This window comes from Pteropus vampyrus, unplaced genomic scaffold (genome assembly GCF_000151845.1).
Source record: "Pteropus vampyrus isolate Shadow unplaced genomic scaffold, Pvam_2.0 Scaffold1000003510, whole genome shotgun sequence".
NCBI lineage: Eukaryota > Metazoa > Chordata > Mammalia > Chiroptera > Pteropodidae > Pteropus > Pteropus vampyrus.
The window spans coordinates 30,164-43,274 of NW_011917912.1; the positions used below are offsets into that span (position 1 = coordinate 30,164).

At 33.2% G+C, this 13,111-nt stretch overlaps 1 protein-coding gene across 6 annotated transcripts in view; it reads right to left on the reverse strand.

Moving 5' to 3' along the window:
* Positions 1-13,111, reverse strand: part of ACADL (acyl-CoA dehydrogenase long chain) — a 36,121-nt gene that overhangs the window by 8,615 nt on the left and 14,395 nt on the right. For 5 of the 6 annotated variants that reach the window (XM_011387352.2, XM_023527064.1, XM_023527065.1 and 2 more), the window contains 4 exons: positions 12,932-13,033; positions 11,807-11,920; positions 5,588-5,715; positions 3,462-3,548 (listed from right to left, as the gene is read on the reverse strand). In XM_011387352.2, coding sequence (XP_011385654.1) covers positions 3,462-3,548; positions 5,588-5,715; positions 11,807-11,920; positions 12,932-13,033 — 431 coding nt within the window. Of the gene's footprint in view, positions 1-2,222; positions 2,418-3,461; positions 3,549-5,587; positions 5,716-11,806; positions 11,921-12,931; positions 13,034-13,111 lie in introns of those variants that run through there. The other variant, XM_011387351.2, reaches the window with a different exon arrangement.

Below are 13,111 nucleotides of genomic sequence, written 5' to 3' on the forward strand. Positions count from 1 at the left end.
TTTTTTTTTTTTTTTCCCCACATTACAGAAGTTCCAATGGAATAAGTAATGACAGAGATTAGTAGAGCTTTCATAGGTTACTAATTAAATTTAGTCACCAACTAAAATTAACAGAGAAAGGCAGCAGGATGAATGTTTAACCACACAAATGATGAAGCTCTATATCTCAGGGTGCTCTTCCTAGCGTGGCAAAGAAGTCCTGAAGTGGCAAGGCTTAAGCTTTACTTCTCACAGGCCCCAAGCCCAATGAATAAGACAAATAAACTTATGCTAAAGAACAGTTATTTAAAAACAAACAAACAAAAAAACATAAAATGAAATAAAACAAAAAAGTACCTCTTTTTCTATGAAACCAAGGGTCAGCAACACACATACACACACGTACAATTTAGCTTCATCTGAGTATATAAGGAACGTGAGAATTTTTTTTCTATTAAATCATAATCTGTACACATCCACTGCCTAATATGTCTAATTAGTTTTTTTGATATTATCTACTACTCTCTTTAGTTATCTTATAAAAAGTACCTTCCCTATATCTTTGGGGAGAGAAATAGCAGTCTAGTTTAAAAGTTCATACAACAAGCTGGTCAAAAAGGGGATTATTTTTCCTGAAAGGAAATATGTCTCTCAAACTGAAATCAGGAATTTCAAATACTAAGCCATCAAGCTCCAGTTTTTGCTTGCTACTGACCTGAATAAATAGCTTCTGAGAATACAGAGACCAAGACTTATGCTACATTCTAATCTTGGGTCGTGTATATAGCATATCACCTAATATGCCTTTCTTAGAACCTGAACTAAACTAGACAAACATTGAGCCACTACATATCTACTTTCCCAGCAGCAGTTGTAACAGCACTGTTAGAGAAATATAAACATCCATTATTATTTCACTTTCCTAGCATTGTGAATATTGTGAATAGATGGATTAATACTGTGACTAAAACATGAAAATGCCCAGGAAAATTTTCAGTGATGATTTAATTTGTGCCAGCATAACTCAATGTTTACTTTTGATTTCATGACTGCACAAAGATAAAAAATAAATCTGCTTTTGATGAAGTCCTGTTTGAAGTAGTTCTAAAGGGATATACCAAAATCCAAGTCCAAGGGTTGATTTAAAAAAAATTATTTAACTACTTTATGCCTACATTCTCAAGGAAGAGAAAAGCCCTACTTATAGCTGAGTTTTTATGAAAGGTTATAAATTATATATACCTTGTGATTAAAACTTTATAAGCTGCTCAATGCTACAGAAAATTAGTAAATTGTATCTGATGAAACTTCTGTTCTTAATGTAACTTTAATGTTTATTTTTCTCATTAAGGACTATAAGTGCATCAAATGTTTTCAATTATGCTTGTCAAAATGATAAATCTGAAAGTCAGTTTGAATACTAGTTTGGTAATTTTCCCTTCAGATATCTGTATTTAGATTAAAATTCAAAAAAGTTGTTAGAAGCTCATAACATTCTCATTCCCAGATTCAAAACTAAATTGGACTTCTCTTGATATAGTACACTTCCTTGGGAAAATTTTACAAACTGAAAATATTGCTAAATAACAGAAAATACATTTTCAAGAGTGATGAGGAAAAATGCCATGGGGAGATTACTGAGGCAAAAGACTATGGAAAGAAGGAAAGAAGAAATTATGAAGATGGAGGAAGAAATACAGAAGAAGATGCTGCCTATTGACAAACTGCTGTGGCTCTGAACTAATAACAAGAAGATTCATATGTAATATAATAAAAAAAGTTATTTGATTTCTCTTAATATGAAGGAAATAAAAATTCTATATGGAAAAAATTAATACTTTGTTTTTTAAAGGAAAATAATCAAATATTTAAGAATGACAAATTAGATCCTTTTCATATGCAGGTTGCTTTTTCTGTAGTGCCTTCCCCCTTATTTTTAGTTTTTTTAAAAAAACTAAGTATTTCCAAAGAGGACATATAAATAACCAAAAGGTATTTGAAAAAAAAATGCTCAGTGTCAGTAAACATCAGGGAAATGCAAACCAAAACCACAATGAGATATCACCTCATAACTGTTGGGATGTCTATTAATAACCACCACCACAAAAAACCCCAGAGAAACAAGTATTGGTGAGGATGTGGAGAAATTGGAACGCTTACACATGATTGCAGGAAATGCAAAATGGTGTAGCCGCTGTAGGAAACAATACGAAGGTTCCTCAAAAAATGATATAAAGCTACTGTATGATCCCAAAATCTCACTTCTCGGTATTTATTCAAAAGAATTGAAAACAAGACCTCCAAGCAATATTAGCATTCACATGTTCACTGCAGAATTATTCACAATAGTCATGATGTGGAAACAACTAAATGTTCATGGACAAGTGAACATAGATAAAGAAGATGTAGTATATATACACAGTGGAATACTGTGCAACCTGAAAAAGGAAGAAAATTCAACAATATATGACAATCTGAAAGACCCCTGAAGACATTCTGCTAAGTGAAATAAGCCACTCACAGAAAGACAAATACTACACAATTCCATCTCTATGATTTATCTAAACTAGTAAAATTTACAGAATCAACAAAGAATGGTGGTTGCCAGAGGCTAAGGTGAGAGGAAGATGGGGAGTTACTAAGCAATGAGCATGAAATTTCAATTAAGCAAGATGAATAAGCTCTAGAGATCTGTAGCACAATACTATACCTATAGATAACAATTCTCTATGGTACACTTAAAAATTCGTGAAGAGGGGAGATCTCACATTAAGTGTTCCTACTACAGTTAAATAAAATAAAATAAAAAATAAATAAAATAAAATAATAAAAGAAAAGAAAATATAAAATAAAATGTAAAATAAAATAATTACTAGTCAATGCAAATTAAAGGAAGAATAATAACCTATTTTTTCACCTATTAGATTAGCACAAAGTTTAAAAGGCAATACATTCATAGCTTAAGGGGATAAGTCATCAGACTTTGTTCATTTGAGTATGAGTTGCTATAAACTGAAGGAAATAATCTGGACATGTATTAAAATTTAAAATACGCATACTTTTTGAACTAGCAATACTACTCTTGGGACTATATCCTGTTGTAGTTGAAAACACATATATCTAAGATAAATGTATAAAAGTATTTGTTGCAGCATTGTTTCTTATAGTAAAAAGTTAAAGAAAACCTAGTGGTTAATAAAACAAAACATTATTGAACTATTTAAAAACAGATAATAATTCAAATAAAGCCAAACATCAAACTTTAGTATATTGGTCTCTTTACTTTCTTTAAAACTGACAACATCCTAGTGGTGAAATGATAGTATAAAGTTGTTTCTATCTGCCTGAATATACTCTATGGTCAGTTGAAAAATGTAAAGATGTTGCACTTCCTTTCTCTCAATGGTCAATGTACAAAGTACAGTAATTGTCCTTTTTTTTCCACATCATCTAGAAGAGTATAATACAACAGCCATACTCACTTGGCAATTGGGTACTCCCACATGTATCCCCAACCTCCATGAAGCTGTACACAGTCATAAGCTACAGTGTTTTGTAACTCAGATGCCCTAAATGACCAAAATAAAAAGCAGAAAAGGAACATTTGAAACGGATTTGCATGAGGTGCTTCACAATCAGGAAACAAATTTTTCTATCAAATGCATATATTCATCAAACAATTAAAACTAGGCATATTAGCCAACCAGAGATATAATCGTAATTGTGTGTAAATTACATATGAAGTAAATCTCAGGAAAGTTCTCACGTAATGAATACTTTCTTCATCAATTATATTTCTGGCTGGGTTTTTGTTAAGGTTAGAAACAAAATGTGGAAAGCACAGACTATTAGGTTTTTTTTTATATTAGGCCTGAAACAGATATAGTTAAAACTTGAATTTGGTCTAATTTAGATTCTCTATATGATCTAAGTTAACAGTATAATTATATAGCCATCTACTTCCTTTTGCCTTTGTAATACACCTTTTTTTCCTCCAAAGATGTCCCTCCCTACTTGAGGTCTGCAATTCTGAATTTCAGTAACTGTGAAAAAATTTTTTAGGGTTTTCAGAAATAAACTGAAAGTAAAAGTGAAAAATCTAAGAGGCAGACTACTATTAAAGTACATACGTCATATAGAAAATGTATTAAAGATTATTTGGAAACTATTGTTCCTGAAGTAACGTATATTACCATAAAATATTTGAGACATACGCTTTTCTGACCTTAATGCAATAATTTTAACTATAATTAAAATCTGTAAGATAACTGGAAGGAATTTCATTCATCTTAACATGAAAATATTAGTTCAAAATTCTTTTCAACTTATTTTTAAATAGCAAGAAACATAGAACAAAAATAAGCATAGACACATTTTCCTATTCAAAAATGTTTTTTAACTCAAGCCATAGTGGAGGTGAGGATGTTCCTAAGAAATGCAGTAACAATATAATGATTAACAGACAAGACTCAGGGGCAACAATAGTTGGAATTCTATAAATTTTTGTATTTGGCAATATTTACTGCGCTATAACTAATGAAATATTTACTGGACTGTAACTAGTTGCTTCCTTTGCTTCCATATGAAATACCAGTGTATTTATAAACCTAGTGTTTTCAAAGAACAATAAGGTCAATAGCTATCCAAATACCTTTTTGCCAAATATATCTAAAAATTTTTTATACTTTTTCCAACTAGTCAAAGAACTTGCTATAAATTTAAAATGTCTCCCCCAAAGTGCAAGTTCCTAGTAATTTCACATCACTTTCAACCTGGCAATTCTATTATTTTAGAATCATTACACAAAACACTATTCTGCATTCTACTTCTGATTTAACTGAACATAAGTTACTGAATAATGACAGGAATTCTTTCTAGGTTATTTTTAGGCTAATGAGATGTGGGAATGTTTGTTTTTTAATACAAATGAAAGTCTTTTTAGAGTTAATAGGACATTTTTTCCTTCCACTTAATAGAGCATGTGCAACTTTTGATTGGATAGTCAATTCTTCAGAAATTTTTCTTTGATCTGAAGAATAACTTAAATAGAAAAATCCTGACCGATCTATTCATTTTAAGGACATTGAAATATTAGCCCATAGAGAATTAAATTTAATTATGAATAATTAAATAATTATTCATAATTAATTAATAAATAATTATAAATCATTATTTATTAATAAATAAATATTTATTTAATTAAATAATTATTCATTAAATAATTAAATTTAATTATTTAATGAAAGATTTAGGACTACCTCAGGACTCTAAGTTTTACTGTAAGTTTTTGGTCTCACTACACTGCTACTCTTCAGATAATTTGACATTATACTTACTTGAATGAACTAGTCAGTCATCCCACTTCAGTCTCTTAGTATTTTATTTTCAATGGCATGCTAAAAAGTTAAATACAAACTTGAGAAATTTTTAGCACATTATAAATAGGCTTAATGAGACCTTTCAGCATTTTTTAAAAAGTTGCTCCTTACTGCTAGTTTTCATTTACACAGCCTTCTTCCTTTAAGACCCTCAATTCTGAGTTTAAAGTTGGAAGAATTCCATAACACTCTACGCAAACACCACATTTCAATTACCGTAGCACACATACCAATATTTCGCCATGCAAGCAGTGGCAGAGTCCAGACGTTTCCTTTCATGTAGCTGGAGACAGCTATCTATAAAAGCTCTGGTTACACAAATTTGCGTTTTTAATTCTGCTAGCTTATGCTGCACTGTCTTGAGTTTAAAGAAAACAAAAGAGAAAAATGAGCATGGTAGAAGAGCATATTTTGAGTCACCTAACATATCAAAAATTATATAATGAAAGATTTTTAGAGCAAAACTAAAGTGGAATTAACTAGGGTTTCTTTCTCCAAAAAAGGGCATATGTTACCCAAAAAGTGAAAATTTAAAGCCCACTTCGTTGCTAAGGAAACTTGTACTAAAAGATGCAAGAATAAATATATAAATGTTATGTTTTAGATTTAAAAATTTAGACCATTTAGGGAAGCTTCTTGAAAAACAGCACTACTTTGATGTGTGAGCCCCATCTTGTGGTGCGCCTGTTGAAAACGTCTATTTTCCTCTGGAACCTAAATTCATGAAGAATTTTTCTTTATTAATGAAATTAAGTAATCATATTTCTCTAGTCTGTTTCTCTGTCTTGGAGTAAAGTAATAAAGTAGCAAGCTGAAAGGATAACATAAAAAATATTATTTTATATTGCAAAGTATTTAATCTAGACTTGCAGAACACAATAAATAACAGAATCAGAGCACTCAAGATCCAAGTCCAGTACCCCCCAACCTCTTCCACCTCTGTGTCCACTCTCCCTCTTTTCCCTCTCAATAGCCTGTCTAGCAGTTCCTAACTTAAACTGAGTGGTCAGGAATTGACAATGTTATCATACCTATGTACCTCCTCCTGCTGGCCGCACACGACCAATTGTACTCTTGGGAATCATTTCATCTATACCATTCTCAATTGTTCTTGCTACTCACTTCAATCAAATTTTCTTGCATTTTTAACTCTTGGCTCTCATGCCTTGAACTTTAAGTTTACATCTGGTCTCTTTAGCATCAACTCTTGAACTTCCTTCAGGAAACTGGATGAATTTGAAATACTGGCTTTTCACTTTAAGTAATCTCCAAAAATACACCCCATTCTAGTTGAGCTCTTAGGTTCAAGGCCCAGATATGTCAGCTCGCTCTACCTTCCTTGTGGAAATTCAGATTGAAAAATAATTCTGATTATTCTGCTGTGGAATACGTGAGTGAGACTTTCACTGCGGCTAATAAAAGAAATGAACTTAATGACAAATGTGGCTCAGTGAAACTCAAACTACAAATTAAATGTACCCTACTTATGCACTGGCAAGTCCAAAGCCATGATTGAGTTCTCAAAGGAAAGCTTTGGGGACCAGATTCTCAGAGGACACTAGCCCTGCCTTTACTACTTATTCTAACCATTCTCATACCTTTCAGCATCATTGTGGTGGGGACAGTTTGGGGACTTTCCATTTCTGGAAGAGAGTGGAAAAGAGTCTAACAAGACCCAGGACCAGGCAAAACCAGGGTATGTCAGGTGCAGTCAGAGCTCTGAGAGACAGATTCCTCATAGGTATACCGCCATAACTACTGTGCTGATGAAAAACTCACCTGACTGCCCATCCTGTTCCAGAAACAGACAATGTGAATGGCACCTAATGATTCCAAAGCCAAGCAGTGGGAAGGCTGACACCATACTTTCCCACTGCTGCATCGTGGCTGGCCTCTAATTCGGAACATGCTGGGTTACATCAAAACCTTCTTCCCCTCTCATTCTTCCCCTTACTTTTTCTATCTCTCTCTCTATTCATTTATGTTTAATTAGGCCAATTCTGTACCCTTTAATCAGCACAAATTTTCTACTCCTAATCCACATATCCAAGTTCACTCAGAGAAAATCTAAAGATGGAACAAGAAATGAAAACAGTGGGGAAATACTGTTCTATATATTGAAAACAGATATGTGCCATGAAAACCTCCGAAATTCAGTTCTAAGCCTACTCTTGGCTTAGTTCCATGATACTTCATTTGGAAAATAAGGGGAAGTCTGATAAGTCTCAAAATACGTTTGCCCCACTCCTACCACTGTGCATGGCACATCTGAGAATTTATGCACTATTTCCAATATGAGAGAATCAAAATCTCTAAGCCCAATTTCTCTCCTGTGAGAGCTGTTCCTATGGGAATGCTGGGAGCATCTAGAAGCTAAAGGTAAATTTCCGATCAGAATGGGTTCATTTAGAATTCTTGTGTCAGTGCATTCAGTGAGGTCCACAGGTCTGAAGGTATTAATGCCTCTAAAAGTACATAATTTATTCTCTGGGATAAAGAGATTAAATATTTACATATTCTTGCCATTGAGTTGCGTGTTACCAAGCAGATTTGTTCTTTGCTCTTCACTGTAGACACTGACATATTTTTAGAAATTATTCTCTAACGAATGGCAGCTACTAATTGTACCACACATTATTAGCAAGATGCTCTCTGTGAATGATCAACATGCTTGTGGCAATATATTTTTAACATTCATTAATAGTTTCTAATAGATAATATGCAGCTAGCAGTTTTTAAAAATTCCCTGAAGTTACTAAGTGGACCAGCTAGAGCCTCTTTCAGAGTTCTGAATGACAAAATTCTTAGAACCATAGAATTATGGAACTGGAAGACACTTTGGAGAGGTAATCTAGCCCAGTATTCCATTTAAACACCACCATTAGCTATACTCTAGCATATTATGACTGAAATGTAAAATATAATATGTTCAGTTTGATACCTAATTTTATAGTTAATTAATCCCACACACAAGGTCTTAAGAACTGGATATTCTCTTTTTAGAGGAACATAAGGAAGAAGTGTTATTTTATTCCTCTCCTGCTCCTTTATCTAATACTTTGTACCCTTAGAATCAAGAGCACATACCACACAGGGAATAACTAAAGCCTGCATTAGAAAAAAACACTGGCTTTTCACTTCACTGCCCATGGGTGAAGGAAGTGGGGAAAGAAAAAAGGCCTATCTACCTTAAATTTTGGGGTAGTGAACTAGGGCATGAGTTAAGAGTGTAGGTTCCAGAGTTAGAATATTTGTGTAATTCTGGGTGAGTTACTTAACCTCTCTATGGCTCAATAGCCTTATCTGTAAAATAAGGATAAATATGATAGTTATTAAATAGAGTTGCTGTGAAAAAAAAATGAGACAATCCATTTATCAAAGTCTAGCACATGGACACAATGAAAAATAATGATGACAGCCATCATTATTTAATATCTGAATTTTACTGTTTTATTGTTTATTCCATGGAAAATCAAATATAAAGAGTATAAATAAAAGAAATTAAAATCCTATAACTATTTCTACTTAAGTATTTCTACTTAAGTATGGTGGGTCTCTATCTTAAAAAAATAAATTTTTGTGAAATGCATCTAAATGGTTAGAAAAGCCCAAAATGTTCAAAATTCAAGGATAGCATAAGGTAGAAAACTAATAGTTATATGGTCATAAAATAACATTTGATCAAGTATAATACGACATTTAGAGGTCTACTGCAATTTAATAACTAGAACCATAGTGTACCTACTCTAGAAGATGTAAGCATGTATTAGTCATTCATCCTCTCTGAATACATTCCTAGACTGAACATAAAGTCATTATTCAAAGATATTTATCTAGATTAACAGGAAGATTAGAAGAAATATTTCAGAAATCACAAAACATTTTTAGCAAACAGTACTCATACGAATAGTATATTGGTAGAAGCAGAATGCTACTGCCACCTAGAGAAACTTTAGTAAACTACCTTTGAAAGAAGGCAACCAAAAAAGGCACCTATTTCTTTTTTGCTATCTACCTTTATTTATTTACTTATTCATCAATAAGTAAATAAATCTTCTACAGGAAAACATTATACCAATTTTCTCTTTTCTTCGCGGTTAAATGTCAAAGCACATTTAACATTCTGAGCTATCCTGGCAATCTGGGTAATATTATAGTCATCTTTGCTGTAAATTAATATGAAGTCCATAAACACAGGAATTGTAGATTTCTAAGGGGATAAAAAAATATGTCTATTTGGTTCATTTTTTAATTGTATCCAGAATAGGTCTAAAGGCAGGAGTGTTCTAATAAAAACATTTTTGATGTGAAAGTGGTAGCGGTTAGATTTCAGAAGCAAGTGATACTAATTCTACTTTGCATATGATTGAGAAAGTCACTGAGTGATGCCAAGTGGTACTATTCCCTTCATATTGCTAGAAGCCTATAGTCTGTATTTCCAAAGTTATACCTATCAAATTACATCTGAGCACACAATCTTTAGAAGCAATCAATGTCTGTTTTCTCGGTGAAATAAAAAGGAATGAATCATATAGGTCAGTATTTCTCAATGGGACACTATTGGCATTTTGACTGAAAAAAATTAGTTGCTATACAAAGCTATCTCTGAATTACAGAACATTTAAGGACATTGGCTTCCAAGGCTTTTATACCTTAGTGCTCCACCCTCCTTGACATTTCCAAATGCCTGAGGGAAGAGGGCAGTCATTGAGAATCACTGATATGTGCAAATCAGTGACACATAAACAAAAGGGAATGTAAAGTATAATATCCTTACTCTTAAGGAAATCACAATTTAGGTAAGTCAAGTCACACTATTTTTTAAAATGTCTTCTTGACTAAATGTGCGCTTCATTTTTATAGATTCAGAACAAGTGTATTTAGATCTGTTATGTCAATAAGGAAGTTAGAATGTAAAGAAGTTTTTTAAGAACAGAAAAAAATTAACTTAATGAACATATAGGTAGCAAATAGGTCCCAAAATGACATGGAGTTTATCCAGACCAGGCGCAAGAAGTTGATAAAACAGCTCCCTTTATTGGAATGAAACAGAGGAAGACATTAACTGAGGAAAAAATTATAAGAAAAGCTAACTTAATGAGCTCTTACTTTGCCAGACAATATTTTAAGCACTTTCTGTGTATTATCTCATTTAATCCTCACAATACCTCTATGAAGTGATAGTCACATCTTACAAATAAAATACTTCCAAGAGAGACAATACAACTTGCCTAGACCACAGATATTCGAGTAGCTGTGCTAGGACTTAAAATGCACCTGAATTTATATAATACTGACCCTGAAAAACTACCAAAATGTTTCATCTCTCCTCTTCCCTTCACAAAGCCTTTCAGCCAAATCATTCTACTTGAAACTTTTCAAGTAGATTTCCAAATCCAAGTCTTTTGCTGGTAAAATGCTTCACCAATTTGATGACTGCATTGTTTATAAAGTGTTCCTTCATTTAAGAAGAAACTAGAGGGTCTAAAATTTGATTGTCATATTTAGTGATCATGGCCACCATATACTGAGTTCTTTTGCAAATATCTTAAACTCCTTAGCAAAACCCAACCTTAATTGAACACCATCAAGCACTTCTCTGTGCTTGAGCCTAGGCAATGGAGGAAGCACCTCTCCTGTTGGTATGGGAAGGCCTAGCTTCCCATGTACGTTGGCATCCATGCCCTCACACTTTCTCGCAGATTATATGCAGTTAATTGTCCTCTCCACATCTACAATCTTTCCCTCTTTATTAAATTCTCTTTCTAGGCCTTACGATAAGCTCCAGCATTCCCATCCTAAAAATAAAAACAAAAAATTAATACTCTCCAAATATCTCACTTGGCCCCAAATATTTCCCTCCACTCCTTACCCACCCTCTTCTTTTTGCCCCTCCAGTTACCATCCTTTATCGCAATTAACACTCACAGCCCAACTCAGGAAAGCGTTGCCTGCCATCAGTATCTTTACTTCCTCATTTGCATTTATTCCTCTACTCACTCTAGTCTGGCACCATTCCCGCACCAGTCCATGAACAGCTCCTACAAAATAACCTCCATATCATCATGTCCAGAAGGCACTCTGATCTTCATCTTATTCTCCCTCTCAGCGGTATTTGGCTCCACTTCCTCCTACTTGAAATTCTTTTTTTCTCTCGGTTTCTGAGCTAACACTTGCCTGATTTGCTTTCTCCTTTTTAGACGTCATTTTCATTTGTATTTATAAGCACTTCTTTTCCTATTCCGCTTTTAAATCTTGTACTTTTTTTCTCAGGACTCTGGCCTAGGACCTCTTCTTCTCTTACTCTCTACTCTCTCTCCCTCAGTGATCTCGTCCACTTCCATGGATTCTAATACCACCTATATGAAAATTACTCTAGATTTATATTAAGCCTAGACCCATTTCAGAAGGGTAAATTGATATCGTCTAAACCATGACAACAAGCTTACCTGTATATGTGCAACTGTTTTCCCAAAAGCTTTTCTTTGCTTAACATAGTTCCTGGTTTCTTCAAACATAAATTCACTGGATGAAATTGCTAATTCAGAAATCAATAGCCTTTCCTATAAACCAAAAATTAGGACATGAACATTATTCTAATTACACGAGTGAGTTTCACATGATTTCAGGGAAAATAAATGCCATAAATAATCTTTATTAAACTCTAAATGATTTATTTCTTAACTCTTTACAAAAAAGGCTTCTATAGAGATTTCCAAGAATATTCTGACATACCTGTGATAATTCCCTTAAGCAAATCCTTTACGTTTATGAACGACTGTCTTTAATGTATATATCATTAAATTCCCTCTTCTCTTTACTCATTTATGGGAAAAGAAATTCTGAAGTTGTTGACTTTTCTTTATTGATCTCTGCACACTACCTATGCTAATATATCTGTGGAAATCAATATTTTAAAGTCATAGGTTAAATTCTGACTATTAGTGCAAAAGTATTCACAGTCGGTTTAAGTCTATCTTGCTGGTGATTTTCATGTTCTATTTCTATGTCAGTGTTCTTAGCCCTTGTCCCCAATTTCATGTTTAGCCCATGTTCTAGTTACTAGGCAGGTACAGTCTCTTACGCTGGCATATGAGGCTCAATGGTTACTCAGCAACCACACTCCAAAAATAAAGATGTGAGGACTGACTCTATATGGCTAAAATTTTTTAGTCTGAGCATAATAGTTTTCCCCTTCAACTCTTAGGTATTATATTAAAAAAAAAAAACCAAAAAAACAAACAAACAAAAAAAACCTGAAAAATATTTTGGCTGATATTTCCTTACAAAGAGATAAGAATTCTTGGCTTGTGATTGAGAAGCTAAAGTCATTACAAGAAGGAATCACAGAACTGAAATAACTGTTTTCCCTATTCACTTATAAAATATCTCCAAGTGCAGTTATTTACTTATCTAGCCTACAATACTCATACTTTTTTTTTTTTAACAAATTTAAGTTATAGTCAAACGACTGGCTGTGTCACAAGTTTTGTATGCATAGATTTATATAGTTCTATATTATTCTATTCCAGTCTATTATCTAATCAAAAGATGAAATCTTTAATACTTCTGACCTGTGGAAGCTCTTGCATGAGGTAATAAAAGCCTTTATTCTCTTCTCCAAGTAGGGCACTAGCTGGTAACCGTACATCTTCAAAGAATAATTCTGCGGTATCCTAAGAGATCATACAATTAAGTACAAAATTAACTCATTTAAATCTCACAATAACCTGATGAGATTATCATTTCCTTTT